This window comes from Carya illinoinensis, chromosome 4 (assembly GCF_018687715.1).
Source record: "Carya illinoinensis cultivar Pawnee chromosome 4, C.illinoinensisPawnee_v1, whole genome shotgun sequence".
NCBI classification, from domain to species: Eukaryota; Viridiplantae; Streptophyta; class Magnoliopsida; order Fagales; family Juglandaceae; genus Carya; species Carya illinoinensis.
Genome location: NC_056755.1, coordinates 43163602 through 43190354, shown reverse-complemented (window position 1 = coordinate 43190354; position 26753 = coordinate 43163602). Strand labels below are relative to the sequence as shown.

The 26753-nt window shown below is 35.1% G+C and overlaps 3 protein-coding genes and 1 long non-coding RNA gene across 7 annotated transcripts; 3 read left to right on the top strand and 1 right to left on the bottom strand.

Annotated features, from left to right (window-relative positions):
- The first annotated feature begins 155 nt into the window (after nt 1–155).
- Nucleotides 156–4214, top strand: LOC122306902 (NAC domain-containing protein 21/22). Its single transcript, XM_043119466.1, has 3 exons — nt 156–661; nt 2491–2756; nt 3397–4214. Exons 1-3 carry the CDS (start codon nt 493–495, stop codon nt 3841–3843), a joined length of 882 nt encoding a protein of 293 aa, XP_042975400.1. The 5' UTR covers nt 156–492; the 3' UTR covers nt 3844–4214.
- A 1703-nt stretch (nt 4215–5917) lies between these two features.
- On the top strand, nt 5918–15715 carry LOC122306045 (putative lysine-specific demethylase JMJ16). 4 transcript variants are annotated; one of them, XM_043118385.1, is made up of 10 exons: nt 5919–6158; nt 6246–6341; nt 8209–8513; nt 9044–9112; nt 9257–9346; nt 9475–9984; nt 10091–10315; nt 10417–10578; nt 13992–14360; nt 14630–15715. In XM_043118385.1, the coding sequence occupies exons 3-10, from the start codon at nt 8214–8216 to the stop codon at nt 15449–15451; spliced, it is 2547 nt and encodes an 848-aa protein (XP_042974319.1). In that variant the 5' UTR covers nt 5919–6158; nt 6246–6341; nt 8209–8213; the 3' UTR covers nt 15452–15715. The 4 variants fall into 4 exon arrangements, with proteins under 4 accessions (XP_042974315.1, XP_042974319.1, XP_042974317.1 ...); XM_043118381.1 differs by lacking the exon at nt 6246–6341 and having other exon boundaries at nt 5918–6158; XM_043118383.1 differs by lacking the exon at nt 6246–6341 and having other exon boundaries at nt 9269–9346.
- A 2031-nt stretch (nt 15716–17746) lies between these two features.
- On the bottom strand, nt 17747–19290 carry LOC122306773. Its single transcript, XR_006241512.1, has 2 exons — nt 19159–19290; nt 17747–18677 (listed from the first exon to the last, which is right to left on the bottom strand). It is a non-coding gene; the product is annotated as an uncharacterized LOC122306773 (long non-coding RNA).
- Nucleotides 17959–19520, top strand: LOC122306772 (probable arabinose 5-phosphate isomerase). Its single transcript, XM_043119284.1, has 3 exons — nt 17959–18639; nt 18727–18950; nt 19192–19520. The coding sequence occupies exons 1-3, from the start codon at nt 17959–17961 to the stop codon at nt 19346–19348; spliced, it is 1062 nt and encodes a 353-aa protein (XP_042975218.1). The 3' UTR covers nt 19349–19520.
- Nucleotides 19521–26753: the final 7233 nt, after the last annotated feature.

Below are 26753 nucleotides of genomic sequence, written 5' to 3'. Positions count from 1 at the left end.
ATATATATATATATATATATATATATATTGTACCAATCCCTTCAACTCCTCGAAGATTTCTTGTAACTTTGGTTTTTCTTGAAACTTCCTAACATATTATAAACTACAAAAGCATGGCCTGCCAGATCAATATCGACGTACAGTAAGATCAACTTCTAACCCGCGGTGAAGGAATTAATTATTTATCCTCGATGATCCTAAGTACTATATATACATATATATGTATATATATAGAATACCAACCTATATTCTCATATATATATTTCAGGTTCCCAAACAAAGAAACCAAAGCTTGCTGCTAGCTAGCTTCTTCATTTTAGAAGAGTCGTCTGCAATATTCCATAAATATACCTCCTACCGATATAGTACTACTAGATCTCCAACTAGATTCGATCTGCTTTGGATCGAGTACAAAATATATATATATATATATATAAACCATTTCATTTTCTTTGCTACCAACTCTTTCTCCTTCCTTAAAACGACATATACATGGGGCTGAGAGACATCGGAGCTGCGCTCCCACCGGGGTTTAGGTTTTATCCAAGTGATGAGGAGTTGGTCTGCCATTATCTTTACAAAAAGATAGCAAACGAGGAGGTCTTGAAGGGTACTTTGATGGAAATTGACTTGCATACATGTGAGCCATGGCAGCTTCCTGGTACGTTTTCTTAATAATTACTTCGATTCATCCATGGTTCATTACAAAGTTTTTCTTTTTTTATTTAATTCTTCGTTTTCCTTTGGTTGTTTATAAATTTCTCCATGGCCGTCACTTTAATTTTCGTCGGAATTCAATCGTTTATATTGTGATCATAAAGCTGTTTGAGCGATCGGTCGATGAGGTATGGTACTACTGTACTGATCTTCTGGTTCATGCCTTGCTAGCTTAGCATGGAAGAAGATCATAACTTAGAATTATTGAGTTTCTGTACGAGGCAAGGTATCTATGTCGGCAGAGAGAGGATAAACAGTCAAACATAGACTCTTTTTTTCATACACAGAGAGATCGGAGAGAGAGACAGAGAGAGAGCTCCATTCAATCATTTAACTGATTTTGCTAACAACTATTCTTGATTATTGGGTGATCAGCTGACAGGAAACTCGTTTGGTTTCTGATCATGTTGTGAGTTTTCTTCATAACTAGAAACTAATGGCTAATTCAAACCCAATATTCCTTGACGATGATCATCGATCTCAAGTTGTCGAGGGAGCATTATTGAAAGATCATGATCATAAAGAATATTGGAATTCATGCTTGCTAGTTGTCAGCTGGTTTAGGCGCAAACTGCTGCCTAGCTAATTAATTTGCTCTATGGGCTGTTGCATGATCCATGCTTCGATGTGTCTGTCCTTTGCAAATTCAGAGAGTAAGCGCTGGAAGTTCTGGTACACATGCTCAGCTGGCCCGTATGATCATGACGGCCGCTAGGACCAACTTCATATATATGAATGGTACCGGATGTGCACCAGAACTTCAAGCTAGCACATGCAATGAAAATGATCTTTCAGGGCGCTTGTCGTTTCAGCCAAAACAAACATCCATTAACATCTCTTATCTCTAAGTAAATTTTTGCGCGGTTTACTTAGTAGAACAAGTATCAAAGGTTTGCTTATATAATTCTTTTCCTTTAATTCTTCTTTAATTTTTTCCTTAATTAGATTGTATAGATGGTAAATTTGAATGCTAGCTGAACCTTCTTGCCTTGCGAGTTACGGCTCAAGTAGTAAATTGATTTACCCAAATAAACCTTATTTCATAAGCTTAAGGTGGCATTGCATATTGATCATGATTGATTCGATCGTCAGCGAGCCATATACGTTAATCTCATCAACGTAAGGTGACAACTACTGGAGCTAGCTAGTGATCATTATCAAGAATAGACGCTTTCCTCATTAATTGCTAGCCATTATTTCACAGGCCACCACATATAATCAGGCAAATGATCATGAAAAAAGGAGAGTCATGAACAGTACTCATGTTCACGCATGAAATTAATTGCATATAAACCTTAGTACTAGTACTCCTAAAAAGAAATCATTAATCTTCCTTAAATTCGACACCACATGAACTTTAGCTTCCTTAGACGAAACTCATTAGTTAAGGTGACAAAGACCCGTCATCTATTTAATCTTTCCGATCCATACATATTTGATACAAAGGATCTAAAACATTCCCAAAAATGCGTGAAAGCAAAGGTACACGTGGCAAATAAACTTCAACATATATACATCCATTTAATTTTAGCCAGCTTTTATGGCTGTCTCATCTAGTGAATTATATTATCACGTATGTATATATATATATGTGTGTATGTATGTCTATAATAATTCTATACCATGCGGCCTGATGCCTCTCTCTCTCTCTCTCTTTCTCTCTCTATATATATATATACTCACGTCCATGCTGCTACTTTTTCTTTTTATAAAACTTACAGCTAGCTAGCTAGCTTGTGCTCATGAATTATGAAGATTATATAAATAATGCAGAGGTGGCTAAGCTTAATGCAAACGAGTGGTACTTCTTCAGCTTCCGGGACCGTAAGTATGCGACGGGCTTCCGGACCAATCGGGCAACAACATTTGGGTACTGGAAAGCCACGGGGAAGGATCGAACAGTCCTCGACCCTATGACACGCGAGATCGTAGGGATGAGAAAGACTTTGGTGTTTTATAGGAACAGAGCTCCAAATGGGTTCAAAACCGGTTGGATCATGCATGAATTTCGGTTGGAGACCCCACATATGCCTCCTAAGGTCTGATTCAATCTCCTTTAACTTTTCAAGCAATATTCTTTATCTAACTACACGCAATCACGCAGAAAAACACAATTTTATTTATAATTTTTATATACGAGAGAGAGAGAGAGAGAATCCTATGTAAAGAAAAAAAGTTTCATGCATCTTTCAGAGGACACTGAAAGGAAAGGGGACGTGAAAGTTGTCCATTGACTTTGTTGCATGTGTTGCCACTATATTATAAGAGGGTGCGTGACTTTTCCATTTCCTTTGTCAGATAAGTTGCTAGACATTTATCCAAAATTAGGTCATGGGGGATAGTTAGGTTTGGATATAAATATGATCCTTTCGTGATCTAATCATTATAATTATTTTAAATTTTTACATAAAATATAATAAATAATTTAATTTTTTTAAATTTTTAAATAATAATAATATTAAAAATTAATATTCTAATAATATTTTATTTAATTTTTAATTTTTATATCAATTCATCTTATTTTAATCCATTATCTAAATCTCACTTAAAAGATGTTACGTACCGTATGTAAGTACTATGTATATGTAAATAGTTTCGGGACAAAATGTACTTCTTATGCACGCGCCCATGTCATATTTCTGCTTACAGATCATCAAATTATATATATTCTGATGACAGGAAGACTGGGTGCTGTGTAGAGTATTTCATAAAAGCAAGGCTATGACGCCAAACTTGGAGGACAGCACCGAACTCAGCCCACAGCTTATGTTTGAGACGACAGCAAGTGTCCCTAATTCGCTTATAACTTTAGCTCCATCTCCTGAAGATCATCCCTCTAACGTCCAAACCGTGCCTTGTGGGTATAACCAAATCACCTCTTTTGCTTCAAGTAACCCCTCTCACCAAAACCAAAACAATTCCCTACTCAATCTTCTTCAGTTCTCTCAAGAAATCACAAACAACAACAACGAAATTAGCTCTAAAGGTACTCATGATCACGCAGATGAATATGGGTTCTTATGGGACATGAATTTGGAAGAAAGTAGTACTTTGGAAAATGGGGTCCCTTCAAACTTGGAAGAGATGAGATTTGAGATCGACAACAGCAATATGGTTTTCCAATGAAATATATATATATATATATATATATTTATATATGTATATATGTATATAAGATTGATACTAAACACATATATACTTGATTAATTCCTTGATTTGCAAATAATGTATATGATAATCATGTACGTGGTATAGCTAGCTAACAGTACTACCGCTTGGCGAGAGACAAGTAGTAGTACTCATGCTTGATTTGATATATATTAGAAAGTTTGTTCGGAGTGTATTGTGATTATAGGTTTTGTATCTTTTGTATACTACATGCAGTTGGGGACTTCATGTATATATATAAAATTGTCAATATATCGTTGAGACTACTCTTAATTTGCTAGAGCTTCCATTAATTACGATTATTATATGTCCAGCTGATTTTATATATATATATATATATAATTTCCTTATGGGAATGAGATTACTCGACTTTGAATAATATCTTTCTTGAACTCATTTTCCACAAATTATTAATGAAGCGAAGCTCGCATATTAATTGTACGTGCATGTATCGAAATAATTTTGTAGTAAAACATTTTGGTGTCTCTCTAATTCTTCTTATGATACATTAATCCCCTGTAGGTAGCTATAACTAACTTGTAAAGGATCTATACTTGTTTTTTCAATTAAATCATAGTCTTAAAGATGGGCGCCATGCAAGCAAATGATTCATGAAGACAAGGACGGGTGACGGGGTGTTTCTAATTGTGCGCCCCGGCCACGCCGGTCCGTTAGGGTATGGTCTAAGGGGTGGTTGGGGGCAGCGATGGGGAGGCCGGAAGAAGGGTTAGTGAGGGATGAAGCTGGCATGGGAGTTGCCAAAAAGATGAAGATGGCGGCATGTGGGGGATGGATGATCATGATGAGGTGGCACGTGGTCATTTACAAGGTTTAGAGATCAGGTGCTGTACGTTTCATGAGCAACAACAAAATTAATCTTTTACCTAAGAAAAAATTTGAAGATGGAGATCAGAGAGTTCCAAAAATGGTCGGATATATATTGAGACATTATGTAAAGAACTAGGGGATCATGAATGGAGTGCCAGATGATCTTGTCCAGCTAGAGGTGGCTACCATGGAAGGGTTTCATGTGTTCCAGCTAGAGAGATATTAAAGGGACAAGATTAAGGTAGGTTTTGGATTGAAAAAGAATGAAAAATGTGATGGGGGGCAAAAGTAACAATTATGGTGGGGGTGATGGGTGAAAAGTTTAAGTGAAATGCTTCAAAGCATTGAGCTTCTGAGATTGGTTGGATGATCTTCTCGTGAGCCCTTTTTGCTGGGCTCCTAGCTATCCCCGCCCATGCGATCTAAGTGGGTAAGCTTTACATAAGTGGCCTGGGTTCAGGAGTCCTAACTATCCCCCGCCCATCCGAGAGCTCGAGGCAGGACAAGGGGACCAGTCTTGTTAATTGAATATTTGATCTACCTTTGTTGAAAAAAATAAAATAGGATAGTTTGTCAAGCTTAATTATGTTTGACCAAAATTCCATGATTTATATTTTCCTAATGTTAAAAAGGTCATAAAAGAATGTATAAATATTTGATAAATTTAAAAATAAGTAATAATTTGCATATTTTAACCTTGAGTGATAGTTCAATTGATCAGGTTTTAAATTTACTCTTTAATGATCATCAATTCGAATCTCTTCAGACTCATTAGAGGTTTACCGACTGTTAACTTCAAGGTCCCATGAGATTAATTAAAATACGCATAAGTTGACTTGGACATTCATAGATATTAAAAAAAATTATATAAGTCAAATTTCACATAATTTTTTATGAATTTCACCGTGAAAAAATGCAAGTAAAATATAAAAAAACACACTCTTTTTAGTGAAAGTATATAAAAAAACATCCTCTTTTTAGTGAAGTCACTTTTTTAAGAAAATGTTTATTTTTTTCTAATTTTTATAGGAGTTGAGCGTTTGGAATTCAAATTTTTTATTTAGAAAACATAATTAGACTATTTGCTTTGAAGAAAGAGTTTATATAAAGCTAAACCAATTATTTAATCTAATTTTTTAAAATATATGAATATGTATAAGATAGTTCATGAAAAGAAAAATCGTGTCAGAAGATCTAAGTTAAATCAGATTCGACACGACCAATGAACCGTACGTATTCCACAGAACAGAACATAATTCTCAATTTCTCAAGTATCAACCATCTTCAGACACCAGTTGAGTGTTTATTTATTTTTGTCAATCAGACGACTCGAAACTGAAATAGAGTAAAACCCGGTCAAAGCGCCATGCATGTTATCATAGCAACTATGGCAAGAAACAATTGGAAGCCTTTTTCAGTGGCTTCGGGTAAAGAGATAGCACAAGGTTGTCGTCTCTCTTCCTCTGTATCGAGATTTATTACCGTTTTTTTCCGTTTTGGTTTACTTCGTAGGTCATTTTCTTCTTCAACAGGTTGGCGGTGTATTGTGCGTTACATTTAGGTGTTGCCCTGCGAGGCTTTTCATCAGAGACTTTTCCGACCCTTCTATTTTCCGGAATTTATTTTGGGTATGTGTTTTTGACTAGTGGGATTTCGATGACTATGAAATTCGAAATTACTCTCGTTCTCTGCTGTTGGTACTGATACAGGCATATTGTGTGAGGTTCGTACTGATAAGCGTTAATTAAACTGGAGCAGACTCGTTTAATGAAGTCGGGGCGGATCCATTTTACTGGTTTCAGAAACAATGGACGGGTCAAGAGTTATAGTTCAGTGTCGGTCGTGTGAAAAGCTTTGTAGAACAGTGGTTAAAAGTTTAAATTTTGGTGAAATGGTTGTCAAGATGATTTCTATCAATAGGAATATCGGGAGGACTCATCGTTGTTAACTTATTTACCGAACAGTCAAAATGAAATCTATAAAATCGTTTGTTTTTATGATTTTTTTAAAGTATGTTTTTATGAATTGATGGTTAGTTTGAGCATGTTAGGAAGTGGCAAAATCTTTTCAACCCATTCGTTCAAACATTCGAGGATGATATTTTCAGTAGAAACTTAACAGGAGGAATGATACATTCTGGTGACTTCAGGGTTTTCCCCATTTAGATGGCAGAAAGCAGTATGTTGTGGCATGGAAATGTAAGGCTGCGTTTGAATATTGGGCTGAGTTGAGTTGAGCTGAATTTTTCATGAATAGTAGTGAGTTGAGTTGGTGGAGAGAGTTATGTGGGATCCATCTAAAATGAGTTTAAATGTGTTTGGATGTTAAGATGAGTTTAGTACTATTTATGAGAAATTGAAAAAGAATATGGGTCCCACCTATAAAGATGTGTTGAGTTGAAAATAGTTGTAGGTCCTACGTGTAAGGAAGTTTTGAGTTGAGATGAGTTTAGTAATTTGAGAGTTGGGTGTTTGGATGTTAGACTTAACTTAAAATTAGACTGAACTGATTTCCTTGATTTTATCTATCCTATACAGTTGAGGATTTTGTAGTTAAAAACTTAATATGTAGGTAAGTCATAAACGCACTGTTTTGGTTGGGTATGGAACTTCTATATCAGCAGCACCTTGGTTTTCACTGGAGTATGTCTGTGAAGTGCTATAATACATGTAATATGTTGTTATTGTGGTTCTATCATCTGAAGCCCAATGAAAAACTTTGGAACAAGTGTAGGTGGGGGGTGCTATATTAATAAAAGCATGTTGGATGGGTGTCAAAAATGTAGATATTGGCAGGATATATGTGATGGCACTGTGTGAGCCGCTGACTTATCTCGTTGATGATGTTGCTTTGTAGTTTGATAGTTCAGTTGAGTTAGAAAGGGCCAAGCAGGAAAGCACTTAAGATTGAGCATTTTATATCCTATCCTGTTAAGATCACTGTAAAACAACAAAGGAGAAAAGAAGCAAGAGAAACAGTTGATGTTTGGGAGGGTGAGACTGTAATATAGGTTCCAAACCAGATAACGCACTTTAATTTGCATTAAGAATAAACTATAGGCAGAAACACTTGCTAATTCCACATGTAATCGCATTCTCTTGTGGGAAACTCAGCTCTTTTACTGGTATGTTATGTTTCAGATGACTGTAATGTGCTTTGGGAGTGTGCTGGATTCGCTTGATTGCTTGCAGTTGCCCTTCATCATTTTTCTTCCTGCTTATTTCTTTTCCCCATGCTTGCTTCTCTTGTTTGCTTGCTGCAGCCAATTTCTCTTTTGATAAGTATATACAAATATGTATTAAAAAAAGCACAAAGGGGAGCACCTGACTAGGCAGGTGAAAATCAGTGGATGTCAACTGATTTTAGCAGTGAGGATAATCAGTTGGATTTGATTTCAATATCCTTCCCAAATGTTATGTTTTTATCTAGTGCATTCCTAAATTGCTTGTTTTAACATACTTATTAGTAATTTATTTTTTAAACTTTAATTTTCAGTGCTGATGGGCACAAAGCGCAGACGGTCTTGTATTAGTGATGAGAATGTGGAAAATCTCTCAGTTCCACCAGGTTTTGTATCTCTTACATCCTTCATACTGAAGAGAGTAGAAAAAAGTGAAGAAATAAATAATTCCATGTCCTTCGTAAGTGCATCTAAAAAAGAGCCAATCAAGATGGACACCATGTCAGCCATGACTGATATTACGGATTTGAAGACATCTCTTAAACGAAGACCATGGATACTTTTTGACCAAAGCAATCATAGCCCGGATGAATTGGAAGCTGGACAGCTTGATATGGTGGTAGATCTTCTTCTTGATATTAAAATGCTTTCATTTGGTGCCTTGGAATGTTATGCTATTAGGTGTTCCTGTTTTATACTTCCTATATACTTGGGCTATGCCTTATTACTTGATTCAATAAAATTTTATATTGTACTTGTATAAAAAAAGAAATGTTATGCTACTTTATGCTGGTTATTCAAGGTTATTTTATTCTGCAATATTGGTTTCTGATGAAATACCTCATGATTAGAACTTTAAGTATCTGAGAAGATCCCGCTTCAACTCCGTATTATTTTTTAAAAATGAATGCAAATTTATATGTTCACAATATTATTTAGGGATAAACCAAGAGGAAGTTGAATGCAGATGATTTGGTTTTGGCATGACAGTGATTGCATCATTATGTTTTATAGGGTGGCTTTGAGTGTATCTTACCTCTGGATGATTTACGTGTTAAGAATATGGAGTTGAAGGATCAGAAATGAAATCTGTTAGTTTGTTTTTTGGTTGAAAATGCTAGTTATAGTGGTACTTTGTTTCTTTTGCAGGATCTCCCTAAAACTTGCCTTCCAAAAGGAGTTATTCGAGGATGCCCAGATTGTAATAACTGTCTAAAGGTCGATTCTTATTAGTTACAAATATTATTCTGTTTGTTTTATATGATTCGTAGGTACTAGTTTTAAACTTTCCAATGCACTTGAAAATTTTGATGCATTACCAGGTCATGTTCTCGTTTCCTTGATGCTCGTGGTTCGTTGTAGTATTTTGAACAGGTAACAGCAAGGTGGCGTCCTGAAGAGGCAGGCAGGAGTATCATGGAGGAGGCTCCTGTTTTCCATCCCACAGAAGAGGTATTTCCTATCTAACATAAAGCATTTTGTCAGTTCTTGTCTTCATTTTTGTGCTCTCAGTTTCTCTGTTTATCTTAAATGTCTTGTAGAAATTTTAATTCAGGATGACCTTGAACCTTTTGCTGCAGGAATTTGAAGACAGTGTTGAGTATATTGCGAGCATACGCCCTAAAGCAGAAGCTTATGGAATTTGTCGTATTGTTCCTCCTCTGTCGTGGCAACCTCCCTGCCTAATAAAGGAAAAGAACATATGGGAAGATTCTACATTTGTCACTCATATTCAGAGGATCGATGGGCTTCAAAATCAGTATTCACAGAGTAAAATTGCTAGGCTTCATGGAAATGTGAAGGGTAAGAGGAGGAGTTTGAGGATAAGTTCAAAGAATGGCTATAGTGATGAATATACCCCAATCCCCTATGATGTTGAAAGCTTTGAGCCCGATCATGGTCCAGAATTTACTCTTGAAACTTTTAAGAGATATGCAGATGATTTCAAGTGCCAATATTTTTGCAGTGGAACTAAGGTTACAGGTCCAGATAAAAACTCAACTGCATTTCAAGAGCAGGTGGAACCATCAGTGGAAGACATTGAGGGTGAATACATACGTATTGTTGAGAATCCAACTGAAGAAATTGAGGTATGTTGGAGATTATACAATGTGTTCAATGATCAATGATTGACATTACTGTATGCATATCTGTTTGATTGGGCAGCTTATATTGCTATGCTCATCCATTCTTTAGGTGCTTTGTGGTGCAAACCTGGATGCTCGAATTTTTTGCAGTGGATTTCCAGGAGCATCTAATTCAGTCGAGATATCTGGTCATCCCAAGTATTCAAAATCAAGCTGGAACTTAAACAATATTCCTAAACTGCCTGCTTCTCTTCTATCTTTCGAAAGCCTGGAGACGTCTCATATCTTACTGCCTCAGCTTTGTGTAGGAATGTGTTTTTCTTCACGTCATTGGGTAAGATACTTGGATTCTTAGTTATGTAACATAAATAGATGTTTTCTTCAATCCATTGAATGTCCATCCATCAAGTCTCATCCAATCTTTTTTAAAAACAGAAAGCTGAAGAGCACCACTTATACTTGTTGTGTTACATGCATTTGGGTGCTCCTAAAATATGGAGTTGCGTTCCAGGGAGCTATAATATTAAGTTTGAGGCGGCTATGAAGAAACACTTTCCAGACCTGTTAGTTGAACAACCTGAGTTGGGTCATATGCTGGTGAGTTGCGATATCCTTCTCATTTAAGTGCTTCATTGGGAAAACATGGTTTTGTTGTTCAGATAGTCATGGTATTGGATGCTTATCTTCCACCACTTGGTGGGATTCATAATTGCCCCATATTGGTAAAACTTTAATTAGAATATTGGTCATTCAAGGTGGACTTTTTTGTTATCTCTTTGATATGTCTTGTACGTGGGATAATGTGTTGTCTCCTGTGAGCAATACATTAGCTGCGCCACCTCATGTAGAATATACTTATATATTTGCTGTAGCTTTCCATGCAATCTGAAGCGATAAAGCTTTATGTATCTGGTCTTCCAAAACTTTTCTGATGACCAATTCATTCTGAAAGATGAGTATTTTGTTCAGAGCATTGCTACTTTTGCCTCTGGATAATGTGCTTGTTTTATCATGGTGGACAGGCCAAGGTTTCACAAAACTATGATGCTGGGTTTGGGATGGTAGAAGTAAGGGCATGAGATTACTTTCGAGTTTTTACAGCTGAAAATTGGTCGTATTTATACATTAACCTGTCAGAAGGTACAGTCGGGGGCTAATTTAAAGATTTTGGGCCATTTAGTTGACAGGCTTAGTGTAGAAAAAGGCAGATAATAAGGAAATTAGGGTTTGGTGAAACTGAGAATTGAAGCAGGTTTCTATTACCTCTTTTTCCATCCCAACATATTGATACCTTCTCTTTTGGATGTGTACACTGACACATCTGGATAGGGAAATTCGTAGCATATCATTTCTAGTATTTGGTAGATTTAAGGAATGGGAATGGCTTTGTGAAATGTAAAGATGGGTTGTGGTGTTGGAGGGTTCGTGTTGATGATAAAAAAGGTAGAGGGTACCAATGAGTTGAGGGTGCGCGCGCATGCATGAGTCAGAGAGAGAGAGAGAGATGAAAAATAAAGAGAGAAGTTGACAAGAGACAAAAAAAAAATAAAAAAAATGATCGTCCATCGGAATGTTTTTCATAATGCGATATTGTTCCCATGTCCTTGCCCGCCTTTAGCTGAAATGAGAGATGGGGTGGCAAAGAAATCATATTCCAATTGGATGTTGTGATGGAAAATTTGAAAAGGGGGGGGGGGGGGGGGGGGGGGGTTCTTTTTGGTGGTGTTATTAAAGCGGATGGTTGTTCAGGGAATGACTTGTGCAAGATAATAGGACAGAGAAGAAAAAAAATTTTTTGATACGTAAACGGTAGTATTAATGATAAAGGACAGAGTCCAAGTACACAAGAAGGTATACAGGTGGAGCATCTATCTAGTTCGATACATTAGAAACAAGAAAATGATGAAAACTTAGGCCATTAAAGTCTATTGCTATGGCCCAAAGGCATAAAGTACAGAAAAATAAAGACCGAAGCTCCTCTAAAGACCGCTCCTTATCTTCAAACGTCCGATCATTACGTTCACGCCATAAGCACCACATTATGCAGATGGGGACCATCTTCCACACTGCTTTGATTTGAGGGACCCCACTCGGAATTGCCCAGCTGGCCAAAAGCTCAACTACTGAAGCCGGCATTACCCAGTTTAACTCTAAGCGACTGAACACTTCGCTCCACAATGCTCTAGCTATCTCACAATGTAGCAAGAGATGATCCATTGGTTCACCCTCTTTTTTGCACAGACAGAACCAATCTGAGATAATTATTCGACGCTTACGCAGATTATCTGTTGTCAATATCTTCCCTAGAGCCGCTGTCCATGTGAAGAAGACTGTTTTGGGGGGTGCCTTATTTCTCCACAGGCTTCTCCAAGGGAATTGGGAATCCGGTCGACATGTAAGAGATTTATAAAAAGAGCAGACCGAGAAAATACCTTTATCTGTCGGTATCCACCACAACTTATCTGCACCCGAAACCTGTAGTCTCGCTGAATATACAAGGCTGAAAAAAGCCTCAAAACAGTTCATTTCCCAATCTTGGGCAGCTCTACTAAAAGTGACATCCCATTGGACTTGGTCCCCTGAAAGAACCATAAGGTCTGCCACTGAAGCATCTTGGCCACAGGCCACTAGAAAGACAGATGGAAATGCATCTTTTAAGGCCTCCTCCCCACACCATATGTCCCTTCAAAATTTTACACGAGTACCCTCCCCCGCCACAAGTTTAGTGTGTCGAACAAATACCCCCCACCCTCTTCTTATGTGCTTCCAAACCCCCACGCCGTATGTACCATTCCCCTCTCCAGTACACCATCCGCCCCACAAGCTACCATGTTTGTAGTCCACGACCAGTTTCCAGAGTGCTTCCGGTTCCGCATTATATCTCCAAAGCCACTTCCCCAGAAGGGCCCGATTAAATGTTCTCAAATTCTTAATCCCCAACCCACCTGACTGAATTGGCCTGCATACCTTTGCCCAGCTGACTAGATGAAATTTTTGTTCCTTCCCCAACCCACTCCATAAGAAGTCTCGATATAGTTTTTCGATCTGGGCCGCCACACTTGCTGGAATTGGAAAAAGAGACAAGAAATAGGTTGGTAAGTTAGAAAGGGTACTCTTTATTAGTGTCACCCGGCCTCCTTTAGACAGGTACAATCTCTTTTACCCTGCCAGTCTTCGTTCAATCTTTAGGACAGAGAAGAAAAATAAACATTATAAAGATAGTAACTGTATCTTTAGTAAACCAAAACTCTTGATTTTTCCCATTAGTCCAAACCTAATAAGCTTTGGAGAGTAGATTACTATTTAAAATGCAATAGGATAGGCTTTGGCAAAATAAGCTATTAGAAGTGCATCTTGAAAGGCTTCCTGGTAGGCTCGAAGTTCTTAAGCTACTGAAGGGAACGTGTATTCTCTAACTTCGCTATAGATGTGACACCATCCATGCAGCTGCAACTAACATTGGTCTGCATATTATCGCTCTTTGCCATTTATTCTATAATGTCTCTGCACTATGCTTAACAGATTAGCCGATTTCACAAGTCTAGATATGTTTCTTCATATTATTTCTCATGATCTTCCATCTTTAGCTCAAGTAGGAGTTACTGTGGATATTTTAAGTTCAATATTGGTTATTTCCATTTATAACTACGAACTGGTTGATTATGGCCGGGATTGTATGTAAATTTATGAGTAAAAGGATCTGTAAACAATATATGAAAACAGATTTAGTGATTTTCTCATGCTGATGGTTGTCACCACTGTTTTCCCATGCTCCAGTTGATGTACAATTGTCATTGCCTCCCCACCCCCCAGCCCTCTTCTCTTTTGGCACAGAAAGAAAAAACACAGAACAATGAAAATTTCTGTTATTTAATTTTCATTTGTGCAACAATTTCATCAATGACGAGTAAAGATTTTGCTCGGATATTTTAGCAAGAACCAGTAAAACTCATCACATTCCGTATTTAGTATTTAAAAATCTTTTATGACATTAATTCTTGATACAACAGGTTACTGAAGCATCTGCCTCAAGGTTGAAGTCAGAGGGTATACCAGTCTATCATTGCATTCAATATCCTAGGGAGTTTGTTCTTGTTCTCCCAGGAGCATATCATACAGGATTTGATTGCGGCTTCAATTGTGCTGAGATGGTAAATTTTGCCCCCCTTGACTGGTTGCCCTTTGGGAAGAATGCTGTAGAACTTTATCGCGAGCAGGGGAGAAAAACGTCAATATCCCACGATAAGCTGTTGCTCGGCGCAGCCAGGGAAGCTGTGAGGGCCCGGTGGGAAGTAGCACTGCGTGGGAATAACACATTGGATAATTTGAGATGGAAAGATGCCTGTGGAGTGGATGGGGTCTTAGCAAAATCATTCAAGGTAATCCCTATAGTGCTCAACTCCGGCTCCTCATTGTAACCTACAAGAAAGATAGATGCGTTTTATTTTGGTGCCATATATATAGCGGTAGGGTTATGAGCTTTCTTTTCTTTCTTTCGGCCTCTCTCCTTTCATTTTTTCTCTTTTTATATTTTTTACTGCTGTTCTCATCTTGCACTGATCCACAGGCTGTTCTTTTTTTCTCCACAATGTTGAAGCAAGTGACCTGATTTAGAATTCTTTTGTTTTTCTCATTCTTTCTTGTGTAGTCACGTATCAAGTGTGAGGGCATTACGAGAAAGTATCTCTGCAAATCTTTGGAGAAACGAAAGATGAGCAAAGATTTTGATGCCACCAGCAAAAGGCAATGCACAGTATGCTTCTCTGACTTACACTTCTCTGCAGCAGGTTGCCAATGTAATCCAAACAAATTTTCATGTTTGAATCATGCAAAGCAGTTCTGTTCTTGCTCTTGGAGTGAAAAGTTTTTCCTCTTCCGTTACGAAATGAACGAGTTAGAACTTCTCGTGGAAGCTTTGGAAGGAAAATTAAGTGCAGTCTACAGATGGGCTAAAGAAGATCTTGGACTGTCTCTGTACTCTCCTGCCTCCAAAAGTGGTACACGAAAATCAGGGCTTGTAGGTGGTTTACCATCCCATGCAGAAGAATCAAAACAAAAGCAGCACAAATCGAAAGATATGGGAAAACCCGTTGGCATTGGTACGAATTCTACTTCAAGCATTAAGGCAGAAATAAAGGCACGTCTGCTCCAATATAAAATGATTAACGAATTGAAAGCAAAAGACATCCCTGTAGAAAGCAAATATGCAGCAACACGAAGCAGCATCAATAGTATTTCTGAATCTGCCATCGAGATAGAAAGGAAGGCACATATGTTACAATCAACAATGCTGAACAAACCGAAAGAAAAAGATTACACCAAGGTATCTACAGTAGTTTCAAGTGCGAGAGAAGATGAAGATGCTACTTCATTTTTGCAGACACGTGTGATATTTGAAGTTTCTTCGGAAAGCACAAGCCTGTCAAGTTCCTCAGAATCTGCAGACGAGACATCAGATCCTGTCTTTTAGTTCAGCCGAAATCGGTGGTCCTGTATAGGTAAAGAAGTTGCACTTTCTCTGAGTGTTCAAAGGGTGCTGGCAGACAGACGGTGCTCACAAGTAAAAACTACTGGCACTGAGCACAGTAGAATTCTTATTTTGGGCAAAATATAACTAACTAAAATGATAAGTATGGACATATGATACTTCCCATTGACCTGAATATATGTAGTGAATACAATCTTGCAGTGTCGAAGATGGATACGTTATAATTATTCTAAGAGACTTTAATTATACTATTGGCTAGTCAATTTGGAGTAGGACCCAAGTGTTGGCTTGGCACTTCATTTGGTCGTTATAAATGATAAAAACGAGTCAATTTCAATTAAAAATGTGAGACTTGACTCGTATCACTAATGGTGCAATAATCAGAATTTAAGTAGAGGTGATTGTGACCTTATGTTAAGTGAGTATTGACTCATGTTACCTATTGATGCAATAATCGGAATTTAAATAGAGGCGATTGTGACCTTATGTTAAGTGAGTATGTGTTGTAAATGAGATCTCACATAACTTGAAAAGTATAATTTCTTACTTTTTATAACGATTTCAAGAGTGAGCATAAGATATGAGAGGGCGGGCTACCCACCTGTGTATGATAGGTGGTACCCCTAATGACAACCACATGTTGTGAATGAACGGAAGGCAAGAGAAAGGGGGCCTAAAAAGAAAAGGCAATAGTAATGGAGGTGAAGCCAGAGAGACTTACAAAAGGCGTGTGGGTGATAGAGTGTAGTGAAAAACTCACTCAAATAACTCGAGTTTGAGTTCGAGCTGATTAAATACGAAGTGAGTTGAGTTATTTTTTTTATCTTTGCCTATTTTTTAACAAGGCTGAGACAAGTCAATATATTACTCGAGTTTTACTTTTACATTTTTAAATTTATTTTTGAAAGAGTTGAATAATTAAAAATTAAAAAAATGATTAAATTAAATGAAATTTTTACAGCTAATATACAAATATATGATTATAAAAATTTTATGAATACATTTCTTATAAGGTTTCTACATTGTAGTATATGAAACTAAGGGCTTGTTTGGATATACAAGTATTCTCAAGTATTGTGAGATATTTATTTTCTAAATATTATTCAAACATAAAATATTTTCAATTTTAAATTGAATTCAATTTTTTCATTTAATCATTATAATTTTTCCAAACTTTCAAACAAAGCACAAAAAATAATATAATTTTCTCAAATAACAAAAATAAGATGAAAAAATTATATTCAAACAATTTTTTAACTTTATAATATATTTATTAAACTTTTTCTCTCATATTTTTTAAAAGGCAATAAAATATCTTAACTCAAACTATCTCACTACCATTACCTAATATTATGAGATATTCTAAATATCTAAAGTTTAAACAGACGTTAAGTCTTGCATACTAACTATTATACATATTATAACATACCTACTATAACTTAGTCACTTAAGTACTTAATTAAAAAATATATAATTATGGATTATATAAATATATGCATAAATGACTAGGCATAAACAACTGCTTACATGTTATATATTTAATTATAAAGGTAATTATACTATATTATCAAAGTTAATATGTACCGAATCATATATATATATATATATATGTGTGAATGTTAATATATAAAAATGAATTACACAAAGATATTCATTGATGTATGAACAAGCTCTAATAGAACCTAACTAACGAGTCAAATTGTGCATAAACGAGAGGGTTTTAATCGAATTAAGTTGAGTTTAATCGACAACATATTATTTATTAATCAAGTGAATTTTTACTTTTACGATCAAGCTTTTTCTTTACAAATTAAACTTGGTTCGAGTTTAACCAAGTAAGTTTCACAAATTACAACTATACGCAAAAATAGTAATACATAAACGAAGGGAAATATCCAAAAAATATATATAACATATATCAATTTTTTTTTTACATGCATCATTCAAGATGGTTAAATGACTCATCACTTTGCTTGCCACGTGGCCCTAACATGCAATTATCAAATAGCCCCCGTTGGAGGGAATAATTGACAGCAAAGATCAGAGTTCACGCGGGACGAAAAAATTATATTTTCCAAGCTGGTTTGATGGCATATAAAGTACATTATAATTAAGGAATGATTTTTATAATTGTGATTGTATAAGTAACGAGTAATTATTTTAAAAAAAATAAATTAATATGAGACTTATGTAAAAAAAAAATTAATTTTTTAATCATAAATTTTAATTTCTTTTAAAATAATTATATAATATTTACAATTTTAATTATACGTAGCATTACTATTAATATATATAATTTATTATTTTTTTTCCCTAAAACTTCTACTTCTGACTTCAAATTGCACGTCTTGTCACGTGTCTGCAGGTGTACAACAACATACAAACATTTGCACCGCTACCGACAAAGCCTATATAGTTGTTATTACTTATTACAGCGAAGAAAGACACCGACATATAATAGCGGCGACAATTTACACTCGTCGCTATTAATGCCATCAACGTCAGATCTCGCATGTCAGCCGGAGACAATGGGTTCGCTCCCACAACACTCTCCGTCCGACAACGAACCTCCACCCCCCCGAATCGACGAGACTACCCTCCTCAACCTCTTCAAATGCCAGCAGAAACACCTTAACTTCTTCTTCCACAACCTCTCGCTCCCCCAAACTCTATCATTCGCGCGTACCCTCCTCTCTGCCTCCGGAACTGTCTTCTTCACTGGCGTCGGTAAGTCCGGCTTCGTCGCCAACAAGATCTCCCAGACCCTTGTCTCCCTCGGCATCCGCTCCGCTTTCATCTCCCCCGTCGACGCCCTCCACGGAGACATCGGGATTCTCACATCTCGCGATATCATCGGCTTGTTCAGCAAGTCCGGAACCACCGAGGAGCTCCTCCGCCTCGTTCCGTGCGCGCGGGCTAAGGGCGCGTACCTCGCCTCTGTCACGTCCGTGGAGGGCAATGCGCTCGCGGCGGCTTGCGACATGAACGTGCATTTGCCGCTTGAGAGGGAATTGTGCCCGTTCGATCTGGCGCCGGTGACTTCGACGGCTATCCAGATGGTATTCGGGGATACGGTGGCGATCGCGCTCATGGGGGCCAGGAACTTGACCAAAGAAGAATACGCCGCGAACCACCCCGCGGGTCGGATCGGGAAGAGTCTAATCTTCAAGGTCAGGTTTCGGGCCTCGATTGAAACTCAAGAATTTATCTGTTAAAAGATTTGCAGATTAACAGGTTATAACTCGTATGAGGTTCAGGTAAAAGATGTTATGAAGAAACAAGAGGAGCTTCCAGTTTGCAGGGAAGGAGATTTGATAATGGATCAGCTAATGGAGCTGACAAGTAAAGGATGTGGATGCCTGGTTGTTATAGATGAAGAGTACCACCTGATCGGTACATTTACCGATGGTGATCTCCGGCGCACACTCAAGGCTAGCGGAGAAGCCATTTTTAAGCTCACAGTAGGAGAAATGTGCAACAGGTAATAGAAGCAAAAATAAATTCATATTCTTTAAAATTGACGTTTCTTGGTTTTGTAATTCCTGTGAAATGAGTTGCTTAAAAAGAGTATTTTGGATGTTTATGGCTGCTGAGAATTCAAATTCTTTGAAACTATTCTTGAATTGAAACCTCCAAGAAATGGCTTAGCGAACACAGACGTTAAGGAGGGAGAGAGGGATGAATAAGACCTGCAAATTACTAACAGCCTCGGGTTATTTCAGGATGCCGAGAACCATCAGTCCAGATTCAATGGCGGTGGAGGCAATGAAAAAGATGGAAGCACCACCATCTCCTGTGCAGTTTTTGCCGGTGGTAGATGACCGGAATAAGTTGATTGGCATTGTTACATTGCACGGGTTAGTTTCGGCTGGCATTTGACATTGTGTATGTATATACGTATTCTTGTGGTGATTCTTTGTTATGTTGATTCTTTTGATCTCCTCTGTGGTGGTGCATGAGGTTGATCTCTGCTTCTGTTTTTGTAAAATTGAAGAGAATTATGTAGTTCATCAAATTCTCATCAATGGATGATTGTCTGAGTTTCTCAAGACATTCTTCGTTGCCCAACAAAATGGGTACTTGCTGCTAGGAACTTTCCCAAGAAAATAACAGAGAAAATTAAAGAAATCTTTGCATACCTAAAAAAAAGATATATTTTTTGGTCCTTAATTCCTTTATAATTTTAGACCTCAACCAAGGCACAATAATTTTCTCAAATTCAAGTCAAATTATGAAAATATTCTATATTTGATATTAGATAAAAACTAAGGCTATGTTTGGATATTATTTCAGATGAGATTTAATTTTTTTTTTTTAAAAATTAAAAAAATAATAAATCTCATCAATAATTTATCTGAAATAAATTTGCCAACCAAAAAAGCCTAGGGATTCCCAATTATGCATATCTCCTCTTCCTCAAACTAGGCCTGATTTATAGAGGTGAGTGACTGAATTGAACCTAATATAGGTAAAAGTAGTTAGTTAGTTAGTTGAGGTGATTTATTTGGCAAATGAATGAAGACCACAAGATTCAGTTTCCAGTCTTGATGGCACATTCAATACTATATTGGGCCTAGCACTCGTTTTCTTGGGTACATAATTTCAAACAAAAATCTTGAGCCCATTAGAAAGCATCTCTCCTCAACCCACTGCCCAACTGTTTTTTTGATCTCTAGCATTAACAAAAACAAAAGGAAGAAAAAATGGTCCAACAAGAAAAAGAGAAGACAAGATTATAGAGGACTACGAAATTATAAAGGAATAGAATAATAATACATATACAACTTTTTTTAAATAGATGGTGCTAGAGGCAACGTTGGTGGCTCTTGCCGGAAGTCACCGATAGATAATTTTTTTTTTAAATTATTTTTTAATATTTTTAAATATTTAAAAAAATGAAAAAATTTATACTAATATTAAACATTTTTTTTCGTAATCATTAATAAAAAAAAAGCCAACGGTAGACCCTATCGGGAGCCATTAACGGTGGCCAAAGCATTTTCTTTTTTAAATGTAAGGACACTGTTATGGGATCGTTGTCTCTACCGATAAATGTATTTCAAAATGGTTTTTATTTTTTTTCATTTTTTAACATCTTTAAATATATATATATTTTTTACAAAAAATATATAAATTCCATAATATTCACTCACTTAATTACTAAGGAAAAAAAAAACCAAAAATCGGTAAACCATCTGTTCAAACAGCATTATCCTAAATGTAAACTCATAGGGACGTTGGAAAGTTCAATTATCGAAAATGTATATCTATTTCGTAATAAGCTTTAACTTTCTTGGTTATATATATATAATTGAAAATGTGAAGAAAGCTGCAAGTTTTATGAAATTTCCGAGTTGAAAACCTACATGCATTCAAAAAAATATATCTCAGAAGAATGCTCCATTAATTGTCAATAGAGAGTCCCGAAAACTGTAATTTTCCTTTACGGATTAAGAAATGATATTAATTATTATTATTATTATTATTTATCATTTTTTGAAAAATTGGGCTGTTAGATATTCATTTTTTATCAATAATTTTTCAACTATCGATTCTCATGCTTGCCAACTTTATTATTTATTTATCATAACAAATGACAACAATTTTCATTGAATTGCTTGCATAAATGTTCTCATTTTTTCTATTTCCTAGTTTTATTAAATTAAAAAAATGATTTTATTTAACTAAGTTTTCTTTAAAAAAATCCATATATTGGATAAAAAATATTGTATAATTCAGCCAAAATGATAGTAAACTAACTAGTTAGTCAATTGAATAATAGTAATTTCATTAAACCTAGAGAAATTTTAGATACAAAAAAATTTTATATTAGTAAAGCTACAAATAGACGTAGTTTGATACGATATATTATAAGATTATAAAATTATTTTTATTATAAAGTTAATATAATGTATTATATAAAGTATTATTAATTAACTTTTATGGAATTTCTTTATAGTTAAAATACTTCTCTTAAATTAGAATACCGAAGAAGTACGAAATTATCTTCTTAAAATAAATTTCTGCTATATACAATTATTTTTATGTATTCTTTATAGGAAAATGATTTAAACAATATTTTTCACAATACTTTACACAACTATGTTTTAAATGAGAGGTATTTTTATAAAACATGTTATAAAAATAATGTTATTTTATAAAAATACCCTCTTCTTATAATATTATTGTGAAATATATTGTCAATGTATCATTACTCTTGTTTATACATTTTGACCAATATCAAGCAAACACAAACAAGCTTGAAGAGCTGGATAGTTGGTGTTTGCAGCTTTATGTTTGGCTGCGTGCGTGCTGTGAGGTTGGCCAACTTTGGGGTCTCTCTAGATCGAGTACTCTCTACTGCTCATGCTGGGGTTTTTATTTATTTTTTGCTTTCTTCAGTACTGGTACTATCAACTATGAGAAGAGTTGTGAACTTGGTGTTCGTCGCGCAGAAAAATGCATGTATGTCTTGTAGGTAACAGCTTGTACATGACTGACTTTCAAAAAAAGGAAGGAACGATGCGAAGAAAAGATAGAAAGTCTTGGCATTTCGAGCCTGAAAATTATAGCATGGGACTGGGACAGCTTGCCGTGTGCAGAATCTCCCATGATCCTTACAACTCACTGACTCACCTGTAAGCCGTGACATTGCATCCTCCTGATTTGGCAACAACAAATTACCCTACTCTGTGTACATATATATGATTAATTAATTAATTTTCTCGAGTTAAATTTATAAATTAATATGATTTGAATTAATATAATAAATTTATTTTTATAATATCATTCTAAACAGAAAATATTTATTTCTATACATTATTTTCTTTTTAAATATGTAACTCTAGATATAAAGAAAAATAAAAAATGATATTTACAATTTTACAATATGTAAATTTCGTGTATTTTAAAAATAAAAAAGATAAATATGAGACATACATAAAAAATTATATTTTTAATAATGGATCAATTTAACCTTAGTTAATTTTTAATTTTTAATACACAACACATATTTGGAAAAAAAATATTATATTATCAATTTATCAAATATGATATAAAAATTAAATAATTAAAAAGTAAAATATATAAAAATGACTGTAACAAAAATTAATTTTTAATACACAACACATATTTGGAAAAAAAATATTATATCATCAATTTATGAAATATGATTAAAAATTAAATAATTAAAAAATTTTGTTACATATAGCTATTTTATATATTTTTTATATATTCTATTAATATAAATAATTAAATTAATTATTTTATTTAAAAAAATATCACTGATTATATTAATAAAGTAGATAAAAAGAATACTAAAATAGACTGTAGAGTTTTTGATAATTAGAACATTCTTTTATAAGAGGTCGATGAGTCGTGATATCCGTTAAATAATAAATATATCAATTATCATCGCACGTAAATAGTTTGACTACAAAATAAATTAAAAAAAAAAAAAATGACTTTCATTTTAAGGCAGTGTAGGGTTCCTTACAGAAAACGACTAATCAAGACTGGAAAGAGTGGGACCCACACATGCCGAATGCCCAGGCTGTTGAAAATCGAAACGATGAGCTGGGACCCACACACAAACGTCCGTCCGTCAAAAGAAAAAGTAAAAAGAAATCCAAGTGAGTTTGATTTTGACTCGAGAGCCAGTTAAAATTCTACACGTAGCAAGATCTAAACGTCGGTGACTGGGCCTAGACGAACGGATGGAAGAGATGGCACCGTCATGTCACTGTAGCCGACATGGGTGACAAGACTGCACGTGGAGGTTTACGCTGTTGTGGGGTTTGTTCGGTCCCACCTTACCTTTTCGGGTGACCTTTTTTCTCTTTTTTTCTGGGTCCAATTCATCGTCCTGTCCTATTGACCATATAACGCGGGATTCTCGTACCATATACCTGGGGTTTTCTTATAATGTGTCTGTTCCACAGCCACAAAAGTGTGTGTTTTTTTCCCAAGGCAGGATTTTTATATATTTTTTTGTACATTGATTAGTTCTTCCTTTTCTTTCTTCCCAGTTCATTTATACAGAAACACCCTCAAGCAATGCGCACATATATATATATATATAAAAGCCCTTTTTGAACATTTTAAGAATGTAGTGCAGATCACTAGCTATTAGAAGTTATTGCAAGTACTACTGTTGCAGATTATTACGGAGGTGAAGGCTGGGGGGCAGTGGGGTTGTCCCAATTTGGTGGAACCTTTCAACATTGCCGGCACAAGAAAATAATTTAAATAAATCATGCAACTCATGGGGAACGTTAATCTTTGGTCAATAATTCTGCCATTCATTTTTGGGTGCGTCTTTGGCTCTTTTGCTCGATTTCTTGTTTCGCTGCACTGGAAGACAAACACGTGATGATGAATAGCAAAGAAAATCTAAAAAGAAGAGATCAGAAATCATGTATGCAACATTTTCGTCAATATTTATGGCTACAGCTGATGCTTTGCTGAACTGATGGCTCGACATACTTTTTAGAGAGAGAGAGAGAGAGAGAGAGAGAGGGGGTGACTTTCTTTCCTCGATCTTAATAATTATTTGTTGCAATCATAGAGCTAAATTTACGTATTTAAGAATGATTTTGGCAATAGATTTGAAGGTGCATGCATCTTTATGATGTATGAGTAAATACGTACGTACGTACCTCTGAATAATTAATAAGGTTGATGGAGACGCAACCTACTTTAAACCATGTTTATCTTCCGATCAGTACTGTACATACATTATTGACACACAGTCACGACTCATAACCCAAGAAGAAGAGCCACTTCTCTCTAGGGGAATCATGCTACGTACAGTAATATTTTCTCTCTTCCGGCATGCATTTTATAGTCTTATTTATATATGATCATCTCTTCATCAGCTTCTTATATATAATTCATGGTGATTGAATCATAGATCTAAATTTCTCTCCTTCCCCACCTTGGTTTATTGGTACGTAAAACTTATACACAAAAATGGCTTAAGCATCTCAAAATACATGTAAACTTTCAAATAGCTAGGAAGACTAGCTATTTAATTTGTGTGCTTGAAATATTGATTGCTTTAGATATAAATCTGTGATGCTTGTCTATGTCAGTCAGGCATCAAGAAGGTCACGTACGTACGGGTATTAATATGGATCTACTATTTGATATCAATGTATCTGATTTCCGGCCAATTAATTCATCGATTCTGCTTTTACCCCCAAAAGGAAAAAAACAAAGGTCTTCTATTTGCTCATATTGCTTGAGAAAATGCAAGATTCTCGTTCCTTTTTTTCAGCCTCCGCCTCTCTCTGTCTTTGTTTCTCCACCCATTTCCCATCATTTCAAGCCATCAGCTGCCACCTGAAGCTTGATCTCATAGTGACAAATCCTAGATCGTACATTTGGCCATTTGGGTGGGTTGGGAGTTGGCTTCACTACATCTGGTTAATGATTGTACTCATTTTCGAGTGACGAATTTGGCTACCTATTGACTACCACTATCGATCGATTGATGTGATACTGACGATGATTGGATTAAATAATGCAAATAGCAAGCACGCGCGTTTAATTTTGCGCTTATTAAAATAATATATTTTAATATTATTATTATTTTAAAAATTAAAAAAATTATAATAATAAAATAAAATGAAATATTTTCAATATGGACCTAGTAATCATATGCTTATAAGCTAATTTATTCATTTATTATAGCTTGCTTATGTCACATATATATATATATATATATATATATATTAATTAGACCCCAGTTCATAATTCAGATCAATTCTATTTTGTAGCGTACAAAACAAACTTGGACAATTTTTGTCGATTAATGATGAATAATATTCAATAAGAGGTAATAATGAGATGAGTCAATATTATGTAGATTTGCACTTAAAATTTGCATAATTTTCCTACGTCCGTACATGATCTTCTAATCAAAATCTTTTGATAAAAGGATATAAATCAGTCATCATGCAAGGCCAGTACTGATCTATAGCCCTATCGATCTCATGCAAACATGCGCACGCCTGGCCGTACATGACACTAACTTCGTATTCAAGGAAACCATCATGATCAATGAGGAAGCTATTTTGAAATATAATTCTTATATGTAAGAGCATCACGTTAGTAAAAGAGTTTCATTATATACAAATACAGTTCCATACTAATTAATATATTAATATATTAATACTGATTTATTTATATTTAAAATTTAAATTAACACTATTTTTAATAAAATCTATTTTTTAACTAATCACATCGTATTGATACACAAATTATTATATAATTATACTTATAATTATATTTTTCCTTAATAAAATCATTTCTTTTAAAAATCTAATTTACTATACAAGTAAAACTCTTTCGCTTGTGCAAATTTGAAATAAAATAATAATAAAAATATTATCATTTTATTATTTTTATCTTTTCTTTAAAAATTCTTTTTATAAAATTTGAAATTTTCATGTTTTGAATTAATGCATGCAATTAGCGACCAAAGAAATTCCATTAACATCCAATACATGTACTTAAAATATGTGAGAGGGGCACAGATTTGATCTTCAAATATATAAAATATTTGAGTAAAATATTTTTTTAAGAGTGAATGAATAAAATATATAAAGGTAAAATATGTTAAAAGAGAGTAGGAGGAGAGAGAAATAATGAATAAAATATATTTTGAAGAGTGAATAGTAGATATTCAAATATGTATAGATACTGTTTATAATTATACAAATATTTGAAGATGCATAATTCAATGTACATGAATTTAGACTCATTATGCAAATATGACTTTGCATATACATATGCATAGACCAATACAAATGCTCTAACACTTGATTAATGCGTTTTGATGTATAAAATCCTCTTGCTAGTGTACATAAATGTATACTAATCTTCAAGAGATAGATGTGAAAGCATATAAACAGCGTGCATATCACCCTAGATTCCCCATCACTTCGGAAGCAAGTGCTCTTAACACCAAAGCGTTGGGACTAAGACCAGTAAATGATCTACAAAATTTGAAGGAAAAGTGCATATATAATCGGAACAGATGGAACTATATATCATGACTCAAGAAAGTAGGCAATTCTACAAATTAATAATACACGAACATGGATGATATTTGACAATAAATCACAGAATACTTCATGATGTGTTCTCTTTGCAATGTTGCTCTTTTTTCAAAGTAATAATAGATTGGTCAGACCAAACAATCGGGAAACCCATAAACAAAAAACTATAGATGCGATGTCATTCAATTGTGTTAATAAACGTCCCTGTGCATTAACATGAT